Source organism: Grus americana, chromosome 11 (assembly GCF_028858705.1).
Source record: "Grus americana isolate bGruAme1 chromosome 11, bGruAme1.mat, whole genome shotgun sequence".
NCBI lineage: Eukaryota > Metazoa > Chordata > Aves > Gruiformes > Gruidae > Grus > Grus americana.
In genome coordinates, this window is record NC_072862.1 from 8,182,398 (window position 1) to 8,208,100 (window position 25,703).

At 47.2% G+C, this 25,703-nt stretch overlaps 1 protein-coding gene across 9 annotated transcripts in view; it reads left to right on the plus strand.

Annotated features, from left to right (window-relative positions):
* ADAMTS9 (ADAM metallopeptidase with thrombospondin type 1 motif 9) overlaps positions 1–25,703 on the plus strand; it is an 88,626-nt gene that overhangs the window by 59,273 nt on the left and 3,650 nt on the right. For 4 of the 9 annotated variants that reach the window (XM_054837952.1, XM_054837950.1, XM_054837951.1 and 1 more), the window contains 10 exons: positions 4,468–4,635; positions 9,456–9,629; positions 15,548–15,718; positions 17,225–17,419; positions 19,396–19,528; positions 19,774–19,868; positions 20,029–20,123; positions 20,218–20,351; positions 21,831–21,922; positions 23,840–23,944. In XM_054837952.1, the coding sequence (XP_054693927.1) occupies positions 4,468–4,635; positions 9,456–9,629; positions 15,548–15,718; positions 17,225–17,419; positions 19,396–19,528; positions 19,774–19,868; positions 20,029–20,123; positions 20,218–20,351; positions 21,831–21,922; positions 23,840–23,944 (1,362 nt within the window). Of the gene's footprint in view, positions 1–4,467; positions 4,636–9,455; positions 9,630–15,547; positions 15,719–17,224; positions 17,420–19,395; positions 19,529–19,773; positions 19,869–20,028; positions 20,124–20,195; positions 20,352–21,830; positions 21,923–23,839; positions 23,945–25,703 lie in introns of those variants that run through there. The other 5 variants (XR_008578783.1, XM_054837954.1, XM_054837953.1 and 2 more) reach the window with 5 other exon arrangements.

Below are 25,703 nucleotides of genomic sequence, written 5' to 3' on the forward strand. Positions count from 1 at the left end.
TGGAAAAGCGGTCGGACAGCATTTTCTGAAACTTTTCACTTTTCGGGGAGCACATCCCCAGGTTCTCGCTGGTGGTTTGCTTTTCTGCCCTGTGTTGAGCTTGCCAATTCAGTGCAGGAAATTAAGGAGAAGCAGAACGACTCCGTATCTCTTGATTGCTCTGTGCTGCCTCTTTTCACCAAGATTTGCTCATCTGTGCCCAGGGTTGCTGAGTCCTTTTGGTGCCAGACCGACCTTGCTCCCAGTCCTCAGCCCGGCAGCAGCACGGCCGCAGCATGAGCTCCCAGTGCAGACGAGCAGGTCGTGGTTTCCCACAGGAAGGTTGGAACCTGGGCTCACCCAGCTAGGAATTTTGTACAAATTTTTCAGAGTTTTTGGGGTACATACTCTGGTTTTTTTCTGCTACCAGCCCGGTGAATCGGGTAATAGCCTTCCTATGTTAGAGAGGTCTTAACGAACAAGATGTACCCTCATCTTCCAAAATATCAGGATAGGAAATGCAGCAAGGGTTAGTTTAAAGCAATTTGCACGTACTCGGTAAAATAGAATAATCTTCGTCGCTCCTGAACTCTGAAACAGAAAACAAATCTCTGTGGAAACAAAAACACAGACTTGCTGCTGCGCTGGAACAGAGCGATGCATTGCAGGAGAGATTTAGCATCATGTTCTGACCTTTCTGGAAACAGTTGATATGGAAATATTTTTGTCATATTTATTTAAACTTTTTTTCTTGCATTTATTTAAACTAGGCAGTATATTTATTTGAAAAAATCAGCAGCATGCCGATCCCCGGTTCTTGGCATGTTAACAAAACTAATCATGCAATAAGTGTAATACCCTTAAATCTGTGCTCAAATGCTTTGATCGTAATGCTCTTAGGAAAGTCCTTTTGTTCTTATTTCTCCATGTAAAGCACCAGGTGTGACTGCAGTGGTTTTAGGAGATAATAAAGATAATAACAAGAGGAAGGTTTACTAGAGTCTTTACTGCAATGGCTGTAGCTGATTTTTGAAATAGTACTTCTCTACTATTTTAAATGCCACAGTCATCTTGGATTTTTTTTTTTTAAGAAACAACACAATGTGCTGGTTTTGCGCCATCCTCTATGCGGGGCTGTCCTCCCGGGTTCACCCAGGGGTGCTATTTACTATCATGCCTCAATCACAGGCTGGAAACAGCATTTCAGAGCAATGTTTTCCAGTACTTGAGTGGAAGCAGAGGCAGGTTGACCATGGGCATGCTCAAGTGCATGTCATCCTTGACTCTAGGAAGCTGATTAGTGAAAAAAGTCAATACAGTACCTTGGCTACACCTTCAGGGCTGGATCCAGAGGTGATTAAAACCAGTAGAAGTCTTTCTGTTGACTTCAAAGAGCCTTGGATGAGGCTGCTGTTCCACAGAGAGCCACCCGTCCATCCCCAGTACTTTGAAGTATTTTCTACAGGCAGTGGGGGATAGGAAAGAAATCAAGCAAAAGAAAGAGAAATATGAAAGGAGTGGTTTTGTCTGTGCTATTCAAATGTTTTAAAGGAGGCAAGGTCAAAGCTTACCTCGCTGTGGCGCTGTTATTGATAGATATCGTAAGTGGGTGGCAGCATTTGCAGCGATGAAGAGCCCTCAGAGTGAAATGCAAAGTTTCTCCAGGGTCTGAAATGAATGATGAGGCTGATGGCAGTAGCTAGGTGTATTGCTTCCCTAGGTCACGTGGCGTTGAGATAAAGCCCACTATTAAATTATTTTCTGCATGTGGCTCACATATGCTTAAAATCTACATGCCAAATAAAAGTTGGAAATACCTGAGATGAATTAGGAGGCAGTTATGAAGTAGACTCTTTGCAAAGGAATTTTCAGTCTCTGATACTTGGTTACATTAGATTATTCAACCCCTCTTTTCTGGCAGTGCAAATGAGATCATAACTCACATGTGCATGAAAGCAAATGGATGGTTCAGATCTAAAAATGCACAGCTGCCTAACTTTGATTTATATTAAAGACAGACATAGAAATGATTAATTCCAGCATCTTGGGAATTAGATTTAAGTATTAACAAAATCAGGCAAATTACGCCTCAACCTCTGGGTGCACCAAGGTATGCATGCAGTCTTGTTTGACGGTGGGATGGCGAGACAAATGTCAGAATCGGGCTCTGTGCCAAAGTTAAGCGATTTGTAGAAGGGGGATAACAATTTTGGAAAAGACTAGCACCACGTTAATTGTGAGATCAGATACTTATCAACCAACTTCAGGTCCCCAGAAACGTGCTCGCATTGTTGCATGATGTGGTTATTCTTCCTTTAGAATAAGTAGCGGATCCAATCTATTTTTTAAATTAGAAAAAAGATGCACTTTGCTGTACCGGCTCGGGATGCAGGGCAAGAGAGAGACCTGATTAAGTCTGTGAATTTACTCTTTAGCTTTTGCTGTCCCAGTAAAGTGGCATCAACCTGCATGGAGAGCACTTACTGAGGAGCACTTGAATTTTTGCTAAAGTATCAGTATTGGTCTTTAGTCCAATGAGAGTGAATGGATGAAAGTATTAGAAGTTTACAACTGGGTTTGGTAGGACTTGACATTTCCTTCTTGCTGCTGACATTCATTCCCTGGCGAGAGACGTAGAAAGAATGAAAAAATGAACTTCTGATGAAATTTGAAGGCTTATGAAAATAGGATAACATTAACTCGATCTTTTTTTCTGTTGACACTAAAGAAAAAAAGTGAAGTTTATGAGTCTGGGTAACTCATGAAAGTCGTCTTTTAGAACAAGGGATGGCATTTCCTCTGTTTCTTAGTGTAAGGTTGAACGTGGCTCTTTGGGGTTTTTGGCCTATCTTGAAATTGGAGCTGGGCTCAGGAAAACTCAGAGTTGGCTGTCCCTGCTGTCTGGCTTCCCCGCCTCTTGCAGAGGAGCATCATTAATGGCCCCTAAACCCTATTGATGGCAAGGGAGGTCAGCTACCTTTTGTCGATCTGTAACAGTCTTGCAGCAGGAAAACAGTCTTTTTCAGGACATCGCTTATACAAGCTTTTAAGCAGCAACATCTGATCTTAAGAGTTACATCTATCTCTCTCCACATTGGTCTGATTTTTTCCATTTCAGAGCAAGTTACTACTCTCTCGCTGCTCTTTGTGTACCTTTTAACACAATAGGGGCTGAGTTGGAAGTAGGGCTGTAATTTAAAATAATCACAGCTGTCAATGTATAAGCCAATTTCTATTCTAATGAATCTTCCAGAGCTGCTACCTATATAAATTGTAGGTTTTTAGGTTTCAAACATCTTCGTAGTCTGGGAAGAACTTGGGCTGTAATTTATTTCTTAGGAAATACACTGATGGAGTGGCTCTAAAAGGAAGGTAGAAGCTTCATCGTTGCATGTTTGCTCCATTCTGAAAAGAAAGCAAAACATTTTATATCGAGAGATGGTTGAAACAGTGTGTTTGTGCTCAAGGATTAAACCAGGATGCTTATGACATAGCATGTAATGACTTGCATAACACGTAATGAAGAAATTGAAGCTGAGTCTCTGGATGCATCATGCTGAGTAAGAGGCTTGTTCTACACGAAACTGTCATATTAAATTCTTGTCGTGATTCCAGACCCCTTTGATTCCTAAATCTTTTGGAGGAGACTAATCTGAAATCAAAGTGAAGTTGCTTGGGGTTTGCATGCCAGAAGTGGTCACATTTGAAAAAGTTCAGTGAACCTGCAGAGGGAGGTTGAAATTAGTTGCTTCACTACAAAGCTTACAGCTAACATACCTGCTGATTTGCTTTTTCTTTGATTCTTCAGGCTCTGCCTTCTTGTCACCTTCTGCGTTGTTTTCAAAATGCATAAATCTTAAGGATGAGCATGTCCTGGTTTCAGTCTGTTGAGTAAAAAAAAAAAAAAAAGGCAAATCAGTCTACACTGATAAAACAAACATGAGCTTTAATACCAAGGACATGGAAAGACTGTATTTTTCTCTTCTGCCTTGTCCTTTGTGCAGTTATTTCCCTCTGTGAAGGTATATATTGCTCTTTACTCTCCTGATTTACCAACATTTGACCTCCCTTTGTACCAAGGTAAATGGAAATGGTTCCTTTCAAGTTCTTCTGAGTAGATACTGAGGGCTCCTGCCTTGATCCCTGCAAGATGACTCTGCTCCTTTGAAACCACTGGAGCAATGCCAGGAATCCAGCCTGTTATCCCTGCTGAATGTCAGCTGCTTTCTCGATTTTGATATTGGCATTTTGGGGTGCTTTGACCAAGAATATCATGCAATATTAAGTCCAAATGGGAGCATTTCCAGCAGTTAAATTCTGCCCTTCCATATTCCCCTCAAGCTTTGTGTAGGCTGCCGGGCACCTGGGGATGGGCTTTTTGGTCCAGGTAAAAGAAAATGCCTTGGATAGCCATGTAGCCATGGCCCGTGTATAACCACGTAGATGGCCCCACATGAAAGCTGATCTGTTGTTACTTTATATTTACAGTGTTCTGTCTCCTGTGGAAGGGGCCAAAAGCACCGCAATGTGTACTGTTTGTCAAAGGAAGGGAGGCATGTAGAAGAAGATTATTGCAAGCACCTTGCTAAGCCCAACATGCAAAAGAAATGCAGAGGGGGCAGATGTCCGAAGTGGAAAGCAGGAGATTGGGGACAGGTGAGATGTGTTGTATACCCTTTTGCACCTTTTGATATTCTTTCTCCATCAAATTGGTTAGAAATTGGTTTTCCCATCATTTCTGTCCTCTTGAATTTTTGGGCCAAATCCTCAGGTGGTGTAAAACAGTGTAGCTTCATGGACAGCAGTGGAGCAGCACTGATTTGTACCGGCTGAAAACATGGCAACTTGCTTGTAGTGTCTATCTGAAAGCAAATTCCTTGTTGTATATTTTGAGTTTCTGCTAGAATAGGCATTAGTATATAATAGTAAAGAGAATCTACTATTTATTCATGTCTTTAATATCATTGTTATTTAAATATGTCACATCCCAAGCAAAATCTTCCTTAGTTTTGAGAAATCCGAAATTAATTTTATTATGAGCTTCCTGGGAAAGCCTAAAGAATAATCAGAGCTGTTCATTAAAAATGCTTTTCACTACCTTTTGTTTCTTAACAAGCTCATCACTTGATTTTGCTTCATTAATAAGTCAGACACTGATGCATAGAGCTGAGGCTGCTGGAAATGTGAAAGTGCTTGCAGTCGTTAAGCATCTTGCTTGCTGAAAGCATACCTTGAATCCTTGTTTTCCTGAAAATAATGTCTTTGTCATCACCTTGAAACTGCTGCATCACATTTTTATCTCTGAACCTTGCTTTTCCCTCTACCTCATTAGTGTGCTAATCAGCAGAATTATTGAAAATCCCAAACTAAATGAACTGTTAACTTGTAAAACATCATGTTCTCTTGCGGTCTGTCTTCCAAATTAAGGTACAAAATACCTGTTCTCACTGTATGCAAGTTTCCTGAAAGATAAACTATTAACATTGCTGCAGGCACACATGCAAATGTTAGGGCTAGGACACCGTACTCTGGTTTAATGTCGACTATTAAAAAAAGACAATAAACCCACTGATGCTGCATGATTGTTTTCAGACTTTTTTTTTTTTTTTTTAATGCTTACCTTTGAATTCATAGGATAGGAATGGTTCCCACTACCTGTGTAAAGGGCTAAGTGTGCGTTCACCAGTTACTGAGGTCAGGGTCCTTTACCTAAGGTATGGCTGGGAGCACCCAGGTAGCTCTGCATAGCCCTGTGAAATACACAGTACTGCTCTCATATTGGAAATTAAATCAATATTATTACCTGCAGGACTGAAATTTCAATTTTATACAGGAAGCTAGACTGAAAAGACACATGTGGCCATTTAGATAGTCTTATCAAATCTGATTTGCGCCTTATTTAAAGTGACTGCTCCTGAAAGCAATTTTTTACAGCTAATAATTGTAAACATAATAATGTAATGGTCTGTTGATTGTGTTAAAATAAACTGATGTTAATTGATAAAAGTGTTTTAAAAATCTCAACATTCCACTGCATGATTGGAGTTAATTTTATGCAAGTGCAGAAAGAAACCCAAGTTAATAGGAGGATGAGGTGATTTATGGCCTGAGGTAATCTCTTGTGACTAGGCAATTAAGGAATATTTGTATGCTAATGATAAGGCTAAGAATAGGCAGCACATTTCCAGGGGTAGCTGCTCAGCCCAGGTCCCTGATGCTGTATGTGCTCAGCCAGCCGGCATCTTGCTTGGGGAAAGAATAGAGGGGTAGAGACACTCATTCTGCAATATCAAACCGGGCTTTTGGAAGCCACGTGAAATGCTCTGACATGGTTTCCTTGCGTCCTGCTCCTCACTCGTCCTGGCAGCGTTTCTTTGCCCGCTACAGATGAAAAGCGGGGCTGTCAGATGTTTGGAGCGCTGGCCGCGGCCGTCCTTGTGCGAGGTGTGCAGGGCTTGCGTGGCTTTGCGAAAGATTTAATGCCGTAGAGCTCAGGTGGATTTAGGTGCTGAACTTCTTATTAAGACTGTGAGACAGGCAGGGGTCTGGCACTCTGAATCCCCAGTAGATCAGGACCTAAATGGGCACAGAAACGCCATGTCACCTTCCCCATCACCGGTGACACTGTTGCACATAGGAGCTGTGATCAGTTTGCACTTAGATACTATCAGAAAAAGCTTTCTGAAGGTCTAATTGCCTCCAAAAGATAATCCCAAAGCTGAGCTGCTGTGAGCTGGCTGCCTTTTGTCCTGGGTAAACCAGCAAAAGTCTGCGTGAGAAATAAGGCAAGGTTTTCCCATAAAAGTGCATCCTCCTTGTCGCCATATATGCACAGGACCCGTTGCATGTCCCTTTAGGGTGGGGGGGTTTATTTCTTTTCCTTTTGGGAAAAGGAATGATTCAAAAAATCAAGATTAAAAAATACAGGAATGGTTAAAAATTAATCCCAGTCGGCAACTCGCTAAGCTGGTGCTCCGCTCCCAGGTTTTTTTCTCTCCAGATGTTTTGTATTCAGAGGCTGGGTAATTCTTTTCAAGATTGTTATGAATCCACTTTCCTGCAGCAAAGCATTTTTAATATATCTGTAATAATTAGAAGGGAAGATAAAAATTTTTTTCTCCAAGATTTAAATGTGCTTGTGTCTGCACTGAAATGTCAGATTTAATGTGTTTGCATCTCCTAAGTGGTATCAATTATGGCCATTTACCTTTCACTTAGCAAAAATACCAATATTTATTCTGCTGTCTGGTATTTACATATTTCAGCTACAAGCTGAAATCCAGGCCTGTCTAAAAACACAGGTAGAGCATGAGGTAGAGCTGCTCCATAGCCGAGCTGGCACTCGGCAGTTCGGTGATGGACTTTCTCAGTGGAGAAAGGACCACTCCTGGGAGAACGTATAGACCCCGTAGAAAGGACAGATAGGCTGCCTGGCTCGTGGCATCCCTTAGGGGAATATATAAGTACAGCACAGGTTGGCTGCCCCCAAACTGAATATCAGTGTAAGCCGGCTGTATTTCCCCAAGATAGACACAGGTTGGCTGACCAGTATTCTGGATTAAAATAGCCGGGATGAAAATGGTGTTAAAACTCAATAAGTACACTTAGGAAGAAACCCGTTCAGCTAGGAAAAGCCTCCCCTACATACACCCCTGTAATTAACCCATGGAAAAGCTCTTCACTTGCTTGCTCATGGGAGGGGGTTCAAATCTCTTCAAGAGATGGTCCAGAACGCAGCAGCCCTGGCCTGGGGTGCTGGGGGGGGCTCACTCCCCGACTGTGAGTGTTCCCCACGGATTTCGTCGGGGTGCAGCGTTTATCCTGGTGGGCTTCAGCAGGGGCAAAGTTTCACCCCAGGCACACAGTGACATGAGTCTACGGCTTTGTCCGGTGCCCTGCCTTGCCCAGCACGGCCGGGGACCATCATCCTCCTCCTCCTCCTCCCCAAACCCGCTCTGCCCGGCTGTCACACGCAGCACAGTTCCCCGTGAAAGAGCCGTGCCATAGCTTGCTCACCCTTATCATAACATTCCGGGGCGTGTGCCTTTTAGGTCGGTAATAAATGCAAGCCAAAAGGCGTTTTAGAGCATGGTATGCATCCTGGTGTATATGTTTCTCCAAGTTTGTGGCCATTATTCAGTTTAACTGTCCCCTATGGAATGCGTAGGACAAACAGCGCTGTTAATCACAGGGAGGCAGCACAGCATATGGGAAGCATTTGCATCACCAGTGACAGAAATCTCACTGCTACTTTCAAAAGTTACACAAAAAAACCTCCCACCCTCTTACAAATATCTGAAGCCAGGCAAATATTCACAGTCAGCTTTTCTTTGGTCCTCTTGGCTTTATGGGACGTTTGGATAGTAAAGCAAACGGAGCATTACGGAGGAATACTCTGCAGAAGAGAGAATTGCTTCCCCGTTAGGCACTGCTTAATTCCCTACTTTAAGAGGGCTCGCTTTTATGGGTATTGCAATAACGGGCTGCAAACTTGTTTTCTTAGTTCCCGATGTATTAATAAGGTTGCTTATATTAATTGTTAATTCAGCAAATGGCTACTCATAATAGCTGGGTTTTAAATGCATGCCTTTGATTTTTACACGCTTTCGTCTATAAATGCAAATTCCTTTTATTCCAAATCTATATCATATACTTTAAGATCTAGCAAGAAAGAATCCATACCCAAGGGACATTAAGTACTGCTAAAGATATCACAGTGTGCAGTCACAACAATAAGAAATGTTGCGTGAAAGAAAAAACAAGCTGTTAAAAGCATTGTAATGTAGATAATAATTTGAAGATGTCTGAGAAACAGAGAAATTCAGGCTTTTCTTGCTGTGCCTAGGAGTGGGGAGAAATGTGCCCACTGTAAAATAAAGGAAATGTGGAATGCAGTTAATTTTGAAAAGCCATTTCTTTTCACAAACTAACGGAATGCCCCGGCTTGTGTGCATGTGCATGTTTAGGTGCATGCTGAAAGAAATCCCAGCTGTATCATACCTTTACCTCTCTACTGCTACAGACTTTCTTCTATAAAATTCAAGTTTGCTTTTCATTAAAGTCCACTCCAGTGACGCTTATGGCGTTTGATATATTTTGAACTATTACTTTTTTGAGCCGAGTGTCGGAGAAGTAATATGCAGAGCCTTGCCGCCTCTGGCGTGTTGCGATGGTTTAGCAATGCCGCTATCTCCAGAGGTTCTTGCAATATAAATCCTGTCCGAGGAATCCTGACCCCGCTGAAGCCAACGGCAAAAATTCCCGCTGGCTCCAGCGGAGCAGGGATTTCAGCCTGTCTGCTCTGCACTTTGCAAAATTTTTCCCTCGTGCAATGAAAAGCCTCACCTGGAAGTTTAAACGCCGGCGTTAGAGCATTGCCATCGCTGCCGTTGAGCCCAGGGCAGAGGGTGAACCTCGGGAACTTACCGTGACAGCTGTGACGGGGACCACCACTCACCTTTTGTCCCTTCCTCCAGTGCTCGGTGTCCTGCGGCCGGGGCGTCCAGCGGCGCGCCGTGCACTGCCACAGCAGCACCCCGAAGGCAGCCGAGGAGGCAGAGTGTGACCCGGCCAGCCGTCCCCCTCCGCAGCGGGACTGCCACCTCCCCGAGTGCCCCACGCACCGCTGGGCAGCCGGCGAATGGCAAGCGGTAAGCGGGGTTCCCCCCCTCCGCCCTCCCCCGGGGTCACGTCACTTGTGCTCTCAAGCGTGCAGCATGGGATGATGCTGGAGACGGGGGGCTGCTGAGATCGGAGATCGCTGCTGGAGGGCCGGGGGTGTGGGGTTGCAACCTGGGGTTGCCAAAAAAAAAAAAAAAATAAAGGCAGAAGAAATGCTCGTGCGTGCCACCTGGAAGAGGGAGCTGAGAAATACCTCCGCAGGGTTAAATTATTGCTCTGTGCTGCCCTGTGTTTGGCTGGGACCTATGCAAATACGGAGCAGGTTTTGGGTAGGGTGAATTTGGGTCTGTTCTCGGAGGCTGAGCCCTGCTGCGTTGCTCCAGCAGTGAGCGGGTTTGAAGGAACTGGGGAACATTGGTAATTTCCACTTCCCTGCCCTGTTACCCCGGCTCCTTCTGACAGCTCTCTCCTTTCGCTGAGCCCCTGGTCCGTGCTTTTTGCGAAGCCACGAGCACCGCTGAGATTAGGTCTCCCACAGGAGATGGTGCTTTCCTGACTGACTGGGATCAGCCCCAGCAAAATCAGCCCCTTAGGCTGGAGTGAGGGATAAAGCTACTGCTCCGGTGGTTCATAACATGACTTCGTCTCACCTGCAGTGCGGGCGATGGATGGGCCTGAGGCTGCTCGGTGGCAGGGGGACAAGGGGACTCTGGGCAGGGGGAAGGGGCCCCGGAGGAACCATCCCGTGTGGCTGCCCGCAGGGTGCCGTGGCAGGTTTCGAGTGCACAACAGGTTGTGGCAGAGAGAGTTCATACCAGGCACCAAAATGATTGTTTTCATTCTGGTTTCATTCCATTCTTAGCCATCCCTGGGTGAGAGAGTCCTGCCCCAGTTGTCCTCCATCCCTGTCCCACTGTCCCCGGCTCTTCCCTGCGGTGCAGGGACTGCCGGCCTTGGCAGTGGGAAAGGCGATGGAGCTGCCCGCTCTGGGGAGGTGACTCCTGTCACACAGCCCGCAGAAGAGGCCACCACTCCTATGGAGAGGATGTCTTCGTCACACAGGGAGAAGGGGATTGCCCATCGTGGGCCCTGCATGGGGATGCAGGGGATGGAGAGGGGCAGAAGACCCCCCCACACCAAGTGCATCAGCCTCCCTGCAAACCCACTGCTGGCCCCAGTGGCGGCACAGCCGGGGCTCGATCCTGCACCCTTTGAACAGCAAAGGTCTCGCTGACTTTGCAGGTACATGATCAGAGCCTGATCCTGGGCACCCTGACGCCAGCAGCGTGCAGCTCCAGGGAGCAGGATAAACGTGCATCAAAGGGGGGCCAGCTGTCATTGGCAGTCAGGCTGCTTCTACGTTGCTCCTGCATGGCCCGGGGGGGTCTTGGAGGGGAACAAAATCGGTCGAGGTCCCTTCCACTGCCGAGACAGTGTAAAGAGGCCGTGGCGTAAATGCAAAACGGGGCCTCCTGCTCCAGTAACAAAAGATAGAGAGGCACTGCCGGCTTCCTGCTCAAAGCCTTGGTGTTCACAGACACTTCCAGAGCCTGCCTTTGTTGTGTCACTAAAAAAAAAAGAAAAAAAAAAAGGGAGGAGGATAGGAAAAGCAAATTTACTGATGAGAGGAAAAGCATCTCATGCATGCAGAGGCTGTGCAACTTTTCCGCTGCAGCAAGAAAAACTTCAAGGTTAAGGCAGCAACTGCTTTCCTCTCACCTTTCCTTCCCCACGAGCTCGTTCTTGGTTCGTTATTGTACAGAGCACCCCAGAGTGCAGGCAGCCAGGTGTGTGACATTATCTAATATCCCCCTGCCCATGGTACGTCAGCCTGACGGGGACGGCACAGACAAGTTTAGCTTCATTTCCTCGGTCTCGGCAGCGCTGGCAAGTTGGGTTTATAATCCTGTGTGACGCGGCCACGAGTGCAAGAGGCCGGGGGGGGACCGTTCCCCGTTCCCACCTGCCAGGGAGCGGAGGTGTGGGGGGAAGCAGCGGGAGGCAAAGCCGATCTGACCACGCAGTGGTACCCGACAGGAACATCCAGCCTGGAAAAGAAACGTCGAAATGGCTGAGAGGGCTCCAGCAAATTCCTTGCAATGAACTTTTGCTTTTGCAGAGCCCGTTATGTTTCTTCAGCTAAGAAATTTACAGGCGGCAAAGTAGGTCACCAAACAGCATGCAGTTGCAGTCCTTACCCAACAGTGTAATTAGCCCTGAAAAGCCATGGCTCCTACCCCTTCCTTTCACCCTCTTTCCCTTGTTTTTGCAACTTTTCAAACCAGTGGTGAGAGGCTCCAGCCTGCCCCCGCCCTACCAAGCCCTTGGTGGGAGGTGGATGCTGATGTTTTCCTATGTTTTTTCCAGGGCTCCCCATTGCACTGGGGAAATTTTTAATGTGTTACAGAGATTTTTTTTTTTTTCCCCAGGGGAGCTTTGCTACAGGGGTGGGCTGGAAGTTTCCTCACCCATAAATAACCATGCAGGAGATGCCCAATGTGAGCTCACCCCTTTGGCTGGCTCCAAGCAGTTCTTCCTCTGAGCAATTCTTATTTTGTTCTAATATACCTGGTGAAAAACAGTAATAGCACCTTCTCCCCAGCCATAACTACTGGCTGCACGTTATTTATAGTGAGGAGGCACAGATTGCATTAGTATTCTCTGAGCAGGGAACAGCAATGAACCCTAATTGCCATGAAAGGCGGGATATAAAATAACATCCCAGCGCTGTCTTGTTCTTGATTTCTTATCTTTAAAGGGAATCTGTCAAGAGGGGTTTTTTTATTGTTCTTTTTTGTTGTTGTTGTTTAGAAAAAAGTTGGTCTTGCCAATGAAAAGGAATGGGGAACTTATTGGAAACCGTTTGTTGCTCTGTTGGTGTATCACCATTAATTAGCTGTTCTCAGTGCGCACACCAGGGAGAAGAAAGTCAACAGAAAGGGCCTTGCTAATGTCAAAGTAAAACTCAGACCAGGGTCACAAAGGAAAAGGGAAAATTGTGAGAGAGAGGAGTGGTGGGTTTTTCAATATGAACCTCTGTGGAAGGATGATGCATTGCTCTGGAAGCTACAATGCAATTCTTGACTCTTTGACGTTTGCTGTTTGGGGGAAAATTGTGCCATCCTTGCCTGATTTGGATTGCAGAGTTACCCAAGGCATGTTTGAAGTGCTTGTGGCATGGGGGTTTGTTTCATCTCTATGTTGGATTTTGAGTCAAAAAAAAAAAAAAAAAAGAAAAAAGAAAACAATGAATGCTATTGCAAAGCAATGCCTCTGGGTTTTTTTTTAATTATTATTATTATTACTCTTCTAAAACAGCTGCAGAAGTGCTTGATACGGTCCTTAATTTGAACTGCCAGGAAAATAGTTCAGAATTTGGGAAATGAGGCAAAAGAGACAAATATTGTCAAATGCCTGACCTGTTTTTCAGCTCTTGCTATCAATAGCTCTTATACCCTGGCCCCGCTGTTTTATGTGAGATTTAGATCAGTCATGAACATGAGATTTCATACAAAATCTATCATCATATTAAAAGGAAAAATAGCCTTTTCATGCTAGCTGAACTGTCCACTTTCTACGTGAATAATGTTTTATAACCTTGGGGTGGCTGATTGGAACCTCTGCAGTGTTTCTCTCTGATTTGTTTTATGATGGTCTCGCTGTCTTTGAACTGTATTTAATATCTCAGTGGCATTATTTTAATTGCCAGTTGTCCCTAAAAATACAAATATTCAAACTTTAATTTACTGAAAATGACAAAGCACACAGAGCTGGCTCAGGTTTATTTGGGCATACAACTGTTTTTTGCAGAGAAACCCAAAGCGGGCTGGCGTGTGCTTGAGAGTGTCAATCTTTCATCAGCAACTAATGATTTTAAATGAGGATGGGCTTTTGATATGATAGCTCTTCACGGCCAACGTCAGAAGATGCGTTGATGGCATAGAGATTGTTCGCCCTCCTAAAATGAAGCGTGAGCCAATGCACTTTGCAAATTTAGGCTTAAATAAACATTAAGGGGAGGAGACGAAATCAGCCTTGTTTCTTCCCGCTTCTTGCAAGGTGCCTCCTTGGCCGGGGGCGGCGGAGGGCTGGAACGGTTCACCCTGCTCTGGTGACCCCGTGCTGGGCTGACGTACGCCAAGCCAGAGACAAGGGGAGCTTTGAGCATCCTGTAGCCCCACTCCCGCTGCGCTGGAGAGTCCCTCGTTAGGAGGGAGCAGGAAGGTCGGGGTTCACGCTGCCCCAGAAAGGTGCCGCTCAGGGAAGCTGTGTCTTATTCACACGCAATAACCCCCTTTCAGATGTTACTTGTATGATAGGGAGATATCGGAGAAGGGCAAATACAGCGCAGTTTGTTTGCTCTCTGGGGAAATCACACTCCAGCGAATTCCTCCAGCCCCCGTAGGATCGCTGTGTTTCACACAGACCCAGGAGGACCTTCCACTCCAAGAACTTAAAGCAAGAGAGTAAATAAGGTTGAAAGCACACGAAGCCCTTGGGGTCTTTTGGCAGACTGCAGATTTTGCAATGTTGACTGTTGCCTAAGAGCTCCTAAGTTATTCCTTCGGAATAAATGCTGCTTTGTGGGACTGCCTCTTCTTCCCCGTCCCCCTCCACTTCACTCGGTTACTAAATATTTATGACCAACGTGATGTTGCACTCGCTGCGGCTCTTCTGGTTTGCTGCTGCTGCCGCAGATTGATCTGATTTTTCAAAGTTATCACATAATTTGCAGTCTTGATTCTGACAGCTGGTTACAGAAACGGGGGTCTGACAGCGCCTGCGTTTCACAATTAGCTGAACCCACTAAGATCTTGCTAATTGTGGGCCAGCCAGCAGAGCGGGAGCTGCTTTGGGGAGGCTGGAAACGATGTTGGAGGGTGAGACTCTAACTAGATTAAGCTGGCATGGTCTTGCGAGCCTAGGTGACTTCAAACGGTATTTCTGCACAGATAGGGATGGTCTGATTGAATGTTTTACCCTTTTCCTTAGGGGAAGACATTTCCCGCACGTTGTATAAAATTATTATTTTCATGCATTTTTCTCCTTTTTAATCCAGTTAGTTGAAAGTGTTAGAAGTCTATTACAGGCAATAACTTGAAGAAAATAGGGTTTTATCCAGACAGCTGCTCTTACGCTGATTTATTTTGTTTTATGTGTTTTGTAAGATGCGCTCCAAGCACAGACCCACTCCCAGGAGCACAGCCTTCAGCCGGGCTGCTTTTTCCAAGAGGAGCAGAGAAAGAAACGAGTTCTTAAAGTCTCCAGAAGCCCCTGGGGAGCAGTTGTGCTTGGCTAGCATGGGTTGCTCTTAACACTGGGCAGGGCAGTGTTTAAAAGAGAATAAGCCCATAGGGCCGCCTCTGCTGCGGTGGTTGCAGAGATGTGCCCCGTGCCGTGCCAGGGCAGAGCGCTGCTGCTCGCCCGCTGGCGGGGACCAGGGAAGGGGCACCCCTGTGCCAGCCCCAGCCGAGGATGTGACGGTGTGTATTTTGGAAGGAGGATGGCTGAGTTGTTGTTCTCCAAGTGCCTGTATTTACCAGGGGCTGAAATGATGGGGATTGGCCCCTTTCTTTCCCCCTTGCCCCATCTCCTGTCCTGGCATGCTCACCCCTGCATCTCTTAGTCCCATCACAGCTGGACCCCACATCTGCCCCATCCCAGTTCCTGCTGCCTTGGTTCCTCCTCTCTCCTTACACCTGTGATTTGGCTTGGTATCTCCAGAGGATGGGAGCAGCTTGTTACCGGATGCTCCCGCAGCGCCTGGCACAGCGGGGCCCTGGTCTTAAATTTGTCACCCAGTGATACCAATGAGAGATGCCAACATGGGGCACAGAGCCATCTGCGCACTTGGGCTGCTGGGAGGAGGGCTCGCTTGCTTTGCAGGTGCGGATTAATTTGCTGAAGTCCCTTGTGGGTTGCATGAGCCGTTGTTTCTTGCAAACAGTGCATGAAGACGTGTGGGGAGGCGTCTCGGTACCGCAAGGTGGTCTGCGTGGATGAAAACAAGCGGGTGCAGAACAGCGGCTACTGCGATGCCAGCAAACGTCCCCCCGAAATCGAGAGCTGCGGGCTGCCGCCCTGCGAGTACGTCTGGATCACTGGCGAGTGGTCGGAGGTGAGTCCCCATCCCCGCACAGGGACCGCGCTGCTTGGCACCGGGCCACGCTCTCCTCCTCTCGCCGCTGGCCTCGCTGAGATATTGCAACCCGAATCAACAGTGGCAGGGCAATGCAGCGTGGTTTAATTATTATTTTTTGGTTTGTTTCTGTGTGCGATTTCCCTGCCGGAGTGAAAGGAGCAGGGCTATGGGAGAAGACCAGGATATTAAAGACGAAACGCCAGCGTGCTCAGAGTCCTAGCTAATATCTAGAGGCAATTTTCTTCCAGAGCACATCATGTTCAGCAGGCACCCTCTTTGGTTTTGTGCCTTTTTATTTCATTTATTTGGTTTTATTCCCCTCCCCTCCCAGAGAGCTCCAGGGCCCTGTGAGCTGTGCAAAGGTCCAGGTGAGCATCCTGGGGGAGAGGCGAGCCTGGATGGGACCGTGGGGACACGTCCCTCCTCGGTGCTGTCTTTGGCAGGAGCGAGGACCCGACATGAGTGAAGGTGGCAGGTTCACCCTCGTGGCTGGGAAAGGGCTCAGCGAGGAAAATAGATGAGTTTTCTTTGCGGCAGGCGCTGCATGCGGGAGGACCTGGGCCAATCTCAGCCTCTTTCCTTCTGCAGCAAGTGAAGGATTACTTTCCACTTGGAGGAACAGCAGAGGGAAATGACAAGGCAGCTGCTGACACAGCACTGATTAAAAAGAAAGAACAAGTGAAGGGAAAAAAAGAAAACATGCCGGGACTGAGGGGGAGGAGAGACAAGCCACCCGAGATAGCACAGGAGGGAGAACTGTGGAGAGATGAGAATTTCTCAGAGCAGCCTGGTCTCCTGAATGGTTTCGTAAGAGAAGTATTAGGGTGCCTGTGAAGCTGGAGCCCTGGCTGCCTCTTGGCCAGACACCTTCTGCCCACCCCCACCGCCTGTGACCCCCCAGGAGCACTCAGACCCATGAAGACAAGGAGGTGGGCAAGGGCTCATGGAGCTGGAGCTCAGCTCTCCCCAGCTCCTGCTCAGCCTTTGGGTGAGGAGGGCAGAAGCACTGTTTGTCCTGTAATTGCAAGGAAAGCCTTCCCTTTCTTCCAGTTGCTGCCAAATACCTGCCATTCAGGGTCAATCTCGATCATTTTCTTTCTCAATGCATCCCATGGTAAAAAAAAAAAAAAGGAAAAGAAAAAGAAAAAAAAAGAAAAAAAAAAGCGCATTCTGCTTTCCCAAGGATCTTGTGCTCCTTTCTTTGCCCTTGGGGAGAGATACCATGTGTCCAGGAGCCAACCTGGAGTAGGGGGTCCTGGAGTAGCTGTAGGGGCAGCGCAGAGAGGAACTGGATGCTCAAAGACAGGGTCGTGCACCAGCTTGCTTGTAGCAGCTCACAGTACCTGTGGTTGCCTTAAATAGTTACTAGTGATCCCTCAAAGCAGCTTGCCGTGTTCAAAGCTGGCAAGTGGGATTTTTCTCCCCGTTTCAGGCAGCCTTCCCAAAGCGTGCAGTGCTGATAGGTGCTTCCTCTGCCCGCAGTGCTCCGTCACATGTGGGAAGGGATACAGGCAGCGCCTGGTGTCCTGCAGCGAGATTTACACCGGGAAGGACCACTACGAGTACGGGTACCAGAACACAGTCAACTGTCCCGGCACGCAGCCGCCCAACATCCAGCCCTGCTACCTCGGGGAGTGCCCCGTCTCAGCGTCCTGGCGCGTCGGCAACTGGGGAAGCGTGAGTTTGGCAAACTTCTGGGTTTTTAACTGAAAAAAAAATTGGAACAAACTGATTTTTCTTTACACAGGGGGGACAGTCCCAAGGTTTGGCAGGGAAATGTTTAAGAGCTGCATAAATTAATGCAGTGAATACCCTCGTGCAGCGGCACCCCCGGTGTGTCCACGCTCCAGACTGAACCCCATCGTAAGGGGGAGTCCCAGCAGCCACGAGTGGGGTCGGGATCTCCCTGAAAATTCGGTTGTAGCCAAACTTTGTGGCAGCGTTGAGGGTCATGCTGAATGCTCAGTCAGAAGGTGAGGTCATTGCCAGAAACAAGGGTTTGAAAGCCTTGTGCTAGAGTAGAAGGTATGATGGATTAGCTGGCAGCTGGGCTTGATCCCACTTGCCCATGTGTGTGAGCAAGACTTGGGAACCACCAGTAGGCCAAAACACTGGTAATTGGAGCCTTAAAAGGATTTTTTTTTTTTTCTTCCCCCCCCCCCCCTCTTACAAATGCTGGGACAGGGCAGGGGAAAGACCTTTGCCTTTCTGCTGGTTATTTGTGTCAAGCCTTTTCTGGGGCCTGAACTACAAGGTCAAGTTTTAGTTAAGGTGATAACATTTCACTTCTTTGGGCTTCTGACATTCTTTGAAATGTGGTGTTTCTCCCATAAATTTGATTTACTAACCCAGCTCAGGCATTTGTTAGGAATTTGTCAAACCTTTACAAGGCAATGAGGGTCAAGTCAAGCAAAACGTAGTGGAAGTTGTCACAGTAAATGGCAGAGCCATTTGAAGCCTAAGTTCCTCCTGCCCCACAGGAAGCCTCAGATCCTCCCTGCGAGTCAGGGCAGAGGAGTTACAGCAAAGAGCTCAGCCTCAATTAATTGGTATTTTTCCTTAGAATTTCAGTGCAAAACGTCCAACTCATTAATACAACTTCACTGCAAAGAGTACCCATTCCAGAGAGCAAGACCTTTCTCCTCACTTTGGGCTGCTTAACGTCCCAGTCAGTACCAAGTGCCACGACCCTTCTCATCTCTGATTTTCAAAGGGATTTAATGTAGAATACCATCACCTTTGATGGACAAAGAGAGTCCTGCTCAGCTCCTTAGTTAAGTTTTATGGATTTGGACCTGATAAAGAGTAAATGCTAAGTTGTGAATACCGCAAGCTGTTAAAATCTGTCTCCTTCATGGTGTGCTCCATTAGACTAATAACTTCTAAATAGATGAGCTGCATCATTGTCCTGGCAGCCTAACCTGATACCTGTAGAAAGAGCTCATTTTCCGTTCTCAGGTACTGAAATAACAAGTTGCGGAGGGGGAGCAAGATGCTCCCACCTCCCATCGCCCGTGCTCGGCGACAGCCAGCATGGACAAGCTGCTGCTTCTTGGTCGCTCCAGTAATTTGTGTGATTTCAGCTTTAAGATTGCCCTTGATTTGGGCTGTTTGAGGGTGACCCAGTTTTTGTGCAGATTTAGCTGTTTTTCCAGAGGGCGAGGGGAGGAGAGAGTTTGGAGGCTGTGGATTTTTTGGTGCAATTTGGATAGAAAACAACGAACTACGTCATGTTTGTTCAGAGGCCCCTGTCAGTCCCAAGTAATGTCTCCAGCCTCCAGGAGAGGATTTCTACCGTTCAGGCCTTCTGGTGAACATTCCTGTCTTGTACGAACATCCTAGCGTGAAAAATAAACAATTTCACGTGAGCGCATGGTTCACCTTGACCAATACTGCCTCATCCTGTAAAGTGTTTTAAGTGCTAAGCGAAGTTCAGTAGTCCTCTTGAAATAATTAGCAACGATGGTAATAATGAAGGGATTAATAATAAAAGGGATTACTTGTTTGATTAAAATTAAGCCTGTGTTTGAACACTTTGCAGGATTGAGGCCTTTGCTGCTGTCTCTTGATAGAAGGGAAACGGGCTCTCTCCGTTCTTCGGGAGCCCAGAAACCCTTGAGATAAAATACAGATCTCTGTCTTCTGCCCTGCAGTGCTCCGTCACCTGTGGGGTTGGAGTCATGCACCGCTCAGTGCAGTGTTTGACGAACGATGACCAGGTCAGCAGCTTGTGCCACGCAGATCTGAAACCCGAAGAGAGGAGGATGTGCCACAACGTCCACGACTGTAAGTCTGCAGATATGCACCTTCCTTTGCCTTTCTCGTGGCTTGAGCATCTGTTCCCGTCAAACTCCTAGAGATGCACAGTATTTGCAGGCATTGGGAGCCATCCAACTTAGCACTAAGGCACTTCAGGGAGACCTCTTAAAAATAAACAAGGTGTTTTGATGCTTTGGATGCCTCACAGTGTTAGAAAAGTAATTTTGATGTACAGTTGCTTGGTGGCTACAAGTATTGCTGTTTTGTTTCAGGTGAATTACCAAGGAGTTGCAAAGACGTTAAAAATCTCAAAGGTGTCACTGAAGATGGCGAATATTTCCTTCAAGTCACAGGAAAGATGTTAAAGGTGCATTTCAGCAACAGATTGATAGTTCATGCTTTTCCCAAAGGTGAAGAGGACCCTGCGTGTGCTCTTCACTTCCACTCTCGGACTTTCTACCCTCAGTTTTCTCGGCCATCCCTTTGCACGTGATACCTGACAAAATTCTGGCTTCTCTCTCTCTCAGGTGTATTGCTCTGGGATGCAGACTGACAGCCCAAAGGAGTACGTGACCCTTGTAAACGGGGATGCAGAGAACTTTTCAGAAGTGTATGGATACAGGTAAGACATCCCTTAATCCTGAGCTTCACAATATTTTTGTTTTCCATGGCAATATTTTCCGGTCATGAGTAGAAAGGGTTTTCTTTTGATTTAGATTGCATAACCCGACTGAATGTCCGTATAACGGGAGCAGACGAGAAGACTGCCAGTGTAGGAAAGATTACACAGCAGCTGGGTTTTCCACCTTCAGCAAAGTAAGGCTGGACCTCAACACTATGCAAATAATAAGTGAGTAAAAACAGGGCCTTGCCATTAAACCAAAAATGTTTATTTTACACAAATATAGTTGTAACTACAAGCAAGCAGTACTCTAGTGAGCAATATTCCTCAGGTGTCCTGTTAAAAGCTGGTTTTAAACTTGGTCACCTTTTTTCTGCTTTACACTTAGAGACTGCACGAGTACATCAGAGATGTTCATGCTATTTCTCTGTAATACGGGAAAATATTAAGACAGTCGCTGGTGCATCTGCTATGCAGAATGAATATTTATTTGCGTGCTTCCAGCAGGGCAGTGGGGTTTTTTTAGGATTTTATTTTATTTGGTCTCCTATTTTCAGACTGGAAAAGCAGAAAGCTTACCCAGGGAGGAGCTGGCCCCCCATTTAACACACAGACGTGTCAGGAGATCCCAGTGCAGGGGACTCGGCTTGGGGTAGGGATGCTGCTCTCTCCGGGCCAGGGCAGAGGAGGCTCTTGGCAGAGCCAGACCATGGGGAAATAACTTGTGTTGAGAGTGATGGAGCTGGGGCCGTGGATTTGCAGGGGAGGAGGGGACTATAGCTGTGCAATATAAGTGATACCCTGTCTGTCTTGTCATTCATGGGAGCTGAGAGCCATCCCGTCGCTGGAGAGCCCGCAGCATCCCATCGGTTTACGGTTTCAGTCCCCCTGACTCCAGGGATGCTATCAGTTTCCAGCAAATGTTTTAAAAATTCAACATATTGTTGGGTGTTCACTTAGTAAACAGTGGAGATTTTTTAGCAAATCAAAATCCTTCCTTGTAAAATGAATCTTTATCTGATAAGGTTTTTTTAATCACTTAATTTTCAAGCCATGAGACCTCCCAGTCTATAAATCTGTAAAAAGCTACTAATAGTCTGTAAAATCTCCTAGGTAAAAATCTCAAAGGAACCACCCTCGGGGAATTTGATACCAGCTCCCTTTGAATTTCAAAAGGAGCTGGGCACCTACCTCTGTCAAGCAGGAGCTATCTTACATCCCCATCTAAATGAGTCTGGGTTACTTCAGATCCCTCCAGAGCAAAATACCCCAATTCCCTTTGAAAGCCCGACCCCTGGGCTGGGGCAGCCAGGAGAGCACAGAGATGGTTGTTTGCCTTTGTTTAAAAAGCAGATTTAGGAGATCCCATGGCCTTGTTGAAAGTGGGGAATTTTCTGACAAATAAAACCCAAGTCATGGGTTCGAGTTTTGTTGTTGTTTATACCTAGACCCTGAATCACCAATGTACTGAAACTGAGCTGTAAATGTTGAGCATCCTGGTAACTTCATTGCTTACATACTGGGTCACATGTGAGATGAATTGGGGATTTAATATTAAAAATCCAGCAGATGAGGTCTTGACTCTCAAGATTAATGCGTGAAACCAGCTTTAGTGAGTTTAAATGTTAGCAAAGAGCATGTTTACGTTTATTTTGTCTCTCTCCCTGCATCTTTCTTTCCATGTTATTCACCAACTATTCTCCACAGCGACCGATTTACAGTTTGCACGGACACATGATGGACGACCTGTTCCTTATGCCACTGCTGGGGACTGCTACAGTGCAGCCAAATGCCCGCAGGTATTTGACAATAGTATTCATAGGAATTGGTGCCATTTGTTATGTTCAGGCCCTCTGTTAATTACTACTGATCACATCAGCCCAACTCCAGTGAGTGTCACATTCTCATCTCAGCAGTCGGAAACTTTTCCCTTTGTTCGTGCAGAGAGCACTTTCCATTTTCCATAGGGGAAAATGTCAGGTTATTATCAGACCGGCACTGGGACTGGCTAAGGGACATTCCCCAGGGCCTCAGACAGTCAACAGAAAAGGAGAAAAGGAAGAAGAAATAAGCTGTGGGAGAAGGACTGGGCTTTGCATGAAGGTAGGGGGGGATCAGTCCGTGGCAGGGCCTGGTGGAAGAGCTGGGCAAGAAGAGCAGTACTGAACGAGGCCATCGGGATGCCCAGGGTGCCCTGCCTCTGCCTCCACGGTCTCGTGTCTGCTGAAACCGCTGTTTGCAGGGGTGCAAGAAGATGGGTGAGAGAACCCCTCTGGATGGAGAAGGCAGCAGACAGACAGTGGGACTCCGGCCATGCCAGCTCAGGGGGCAGATGCCCAAGAAGGAGAGGGGATGGCCTTTGCAGGGCAGGACCAGGGCAGGTTGCGGCTGCTGGACAGACAGAGCCAGTCACAGTGGTACCTGCCAGCTGCTGCCCCACCACCCCCACACCCTGCTGCTTATTTTCACAGCAGCCCAGCGGGGCCATCACTCACTCTGCTTTGGGGCTGGGAAAACACTGACAAAATGAAGGTGATGCCTGCACATCAGGGCAAATCCAGCTTGTCCCAGCACCACGAGGTGCCCAGCCGCAAAAGCACAGAGCTGGGCATGGGCTAAGTTGCCTCCTCAGTAGCTTCAGGAGGTGATGTAGGACATCTAGCCCAGTTGCTTGGAAGAAATATGCTTTCTTGAAAGTCTTTAGGAGACTAATTAACACTGTGGTACTTGTGGCTTGCTCTGTGTCCCCAGCACACCTAGTTTTTGTGGTGCTGGGGGATGTTAAGTGGTGTGTTTGGATAGTCCAAGGGTAGACCGTATCTGCAAAGGGCATTAAGTAGGGAGTTGTAGCAACAGATGGCAGAGGGCAAACCTCTCCATCTCCTTCGCTCCCTACTTTTGGACCTGACACTTTTCTGCACAGCTCAGTGGCTTAGGGATTGACTTCTTACCTCAGGAAGGCTCATGAATTTTAATATCCATCCACCTCACCCAGACAGTGTGCTCCTTGCAGAAAATCAACGTTCCCAAGGTAGCAAGTGCAGGAAGCAAAGCTAACAGCCATCTGGTACCGCGTGGCCATGCTGGGCTGTGGGTCAGCCTGGGGATGTGGCCACAGGATCCCTCCTTGGGTCCAGAAACGGGCAGGGCTGGGGGGTTCTGCATTGGATGCAGACATAGCCCTTAATTTTCCATCCATTTTGTGCATTTTGAGACAGGGTGGAATGAAGCAAAGGACATTTTTAAGAAATAAATGAAAGAGTTTTGATTTTACTGAAGTCGGGGGCGGGGGGGGAAGCCCAGTGGAAAATAAGGAAAGTAAGGGCAAGTGTGCCCTCTCCAGTTGAGGAGGGAGCAGCGAGAGTGGCTGCAGCGCATCCCTGGGGTACCTTTTCCATCAGCTGCTGGAGCACGTCAGGCTCCGCAGTTTGCCATGGAAAAGCCAAGAATGCCCTCAGCCGGCAAACCGCGAGAAAGCAGTGCAAAACCGAGAAAAAGCTGTGAAAAACCAAGATAAAGCCCCTCCTTCCCTGCAGCCACCCACGAGAAGGAAATTCCTAACCCGAGGCATGCTGTGATTTGTACAATATGTGCTAATCACTATCAGAGCAATGGAAAAAATTGAAAACATTGCCGGCAAGATCCTGTTAGAAAAGCGACACCGTGGCAAAAGCATGGCGTTTCGGGATAACCTGGCTCATCTGCTTGTTTTTTAGGGTCGCTTCAGCATAGACCTTTATGGGACAGGCCTGTCCTTAATGGGAACGGCAAAGTGGCTCTCGCAAGGGAATTACGCGGTGTCAGAAATTCAAAAATCTCCAGTAAGTTGTAATTTTAATTATGGTTATACCCACTCATGGGAAGTTTCTAATTGTTGTCTTTAATGGCAATGTTTTCCGAGTAGAAACTAACAAAAACCTAACATCTGACATCAGAAATGAAGTGTTGCCCGTAATCGTATGTGAGAAGGGGGGACCCTAGCGGGTTTAACTCCATTTGAGTTTTTGCAGTTAATTAGTGAGCCTGCTTAACCATGAAGCTTAAAATGCTGCATGCTGTGGGACAGACATATCCTTAATTAGTTGTCTGAGGTGTCCGGCATGGAGCGTGCATCCCGCGGCAGGCAGGACCAGGGTGCGTGGGGTCAGGGCTGCAGAGCGGAGCTTGACCTGCCAGACAGGGTGTGGGTGCCAGGTGGGTGCCCTGAGTAGGAATTGTTCCCAAAACGTGGCTAATAAAGTACATAGGACGTGGACCTTCCCAATGGGCTGATCTGGGTTGATGTCCTTGGGAGGGACCCATGTCACCCGAGCTGCGGTGGGCTGGGGCTGCCCCACAGTGTGCTGCATCCTGGGGCATGGTCGCCCGTGGCTGCCCGTGGCTCTGCTGACCTGAGGCAAGCCAGGCAGGCCTTCAAAATCAATCCACAGCCAAATCTGAACTGGTACAGCTTAATTTTCCTGCCCGCTAGCGCTTCTGTCACTGCCTTCACACTGTTGCTTCTGTGTCATGTTCTGAAATTGGAGAAATCCGGGATTGCTTTTTTGGCTGTTACTTCATGTGAGTCATCCCGATTGCCCCTGTTAAAACTCTCCAAAGGAGGTCACCATAATCATTTAACAAAAACCAATTTGCAAAATATCCTCACCTGTACTGCTTTCAGTCTCCCTGGCTCTGGGGAGCCCCTTGAGCCCATGAGCCTCGTCAGTGCTGGTGCTCTTAAAGGAGAATTAAATGTTACCGGTCTGAGCATGCTACAGAAAGCATCCTCCAGCGGAGGTAGAAGAGGACCAGCACAGACCCCGTATGTTAGTTCCGGCAAGTGCTTTGCTATTCTCCCCTTCAGAAAGGAGAAGCCTGGGCAGCTGACTTTGGGGTTGTGGAGAGCAGACACCATCACGGCTGGCAGAATTAAAACAAACTTTAAGGGACAGGGGGTCTAAGAGACAACTCTCACCTCCATCACCCGGTGGCATCTGTCAAGCGCTGTTCCAAGGGTGTAATTGCCTGCAGGAGCAGAAGAAAGAAAGGCATAGTGGGAAGAGATGATAGCAGCCTGCTGCAATCACAGATCAATAGTGTCAAGGGCAGGATGGAGCTCGTTTAAAAATAAATGCTTTGTGCAAGCTTGTCCTGCACTTAAGTCCAATTTTCTGGTAATTGAGGGTTGAATTCCCCTCAAGAACCATCTATTGTAATGACCAAGAGGAGAAAGACTCTGCAGAGGTGGGATAAGGAAGGCCAGATGGAGGTATTAATCTCCTGACTCAAGACCAGAGTTGCACTATGCTTGCTAGGCTCTCCTGGAGACCAGGCTAACCCCAGGACCACTCCACGTTTTCCCTGTCTCTTCTGGCTGTGGAAATGCAGAGCTGAGGGGAGATGGCACCTTAGCAAGCGGCAGAGCCTCACCCCATCGCTTCCCCTCTCTCTCTTCTTGTCTCTGGAGCCACTCCAGGCCTTTCCCTTCCACATGGATGTTTCTTGGTATTGCCTGTGAATATCCTTCCTGTGCCTTTCACGTGCTCAGGCACGGCTGAGGAGCTGTTATTGTCTAGATGTGGTTTTGCTCTTGCGAGA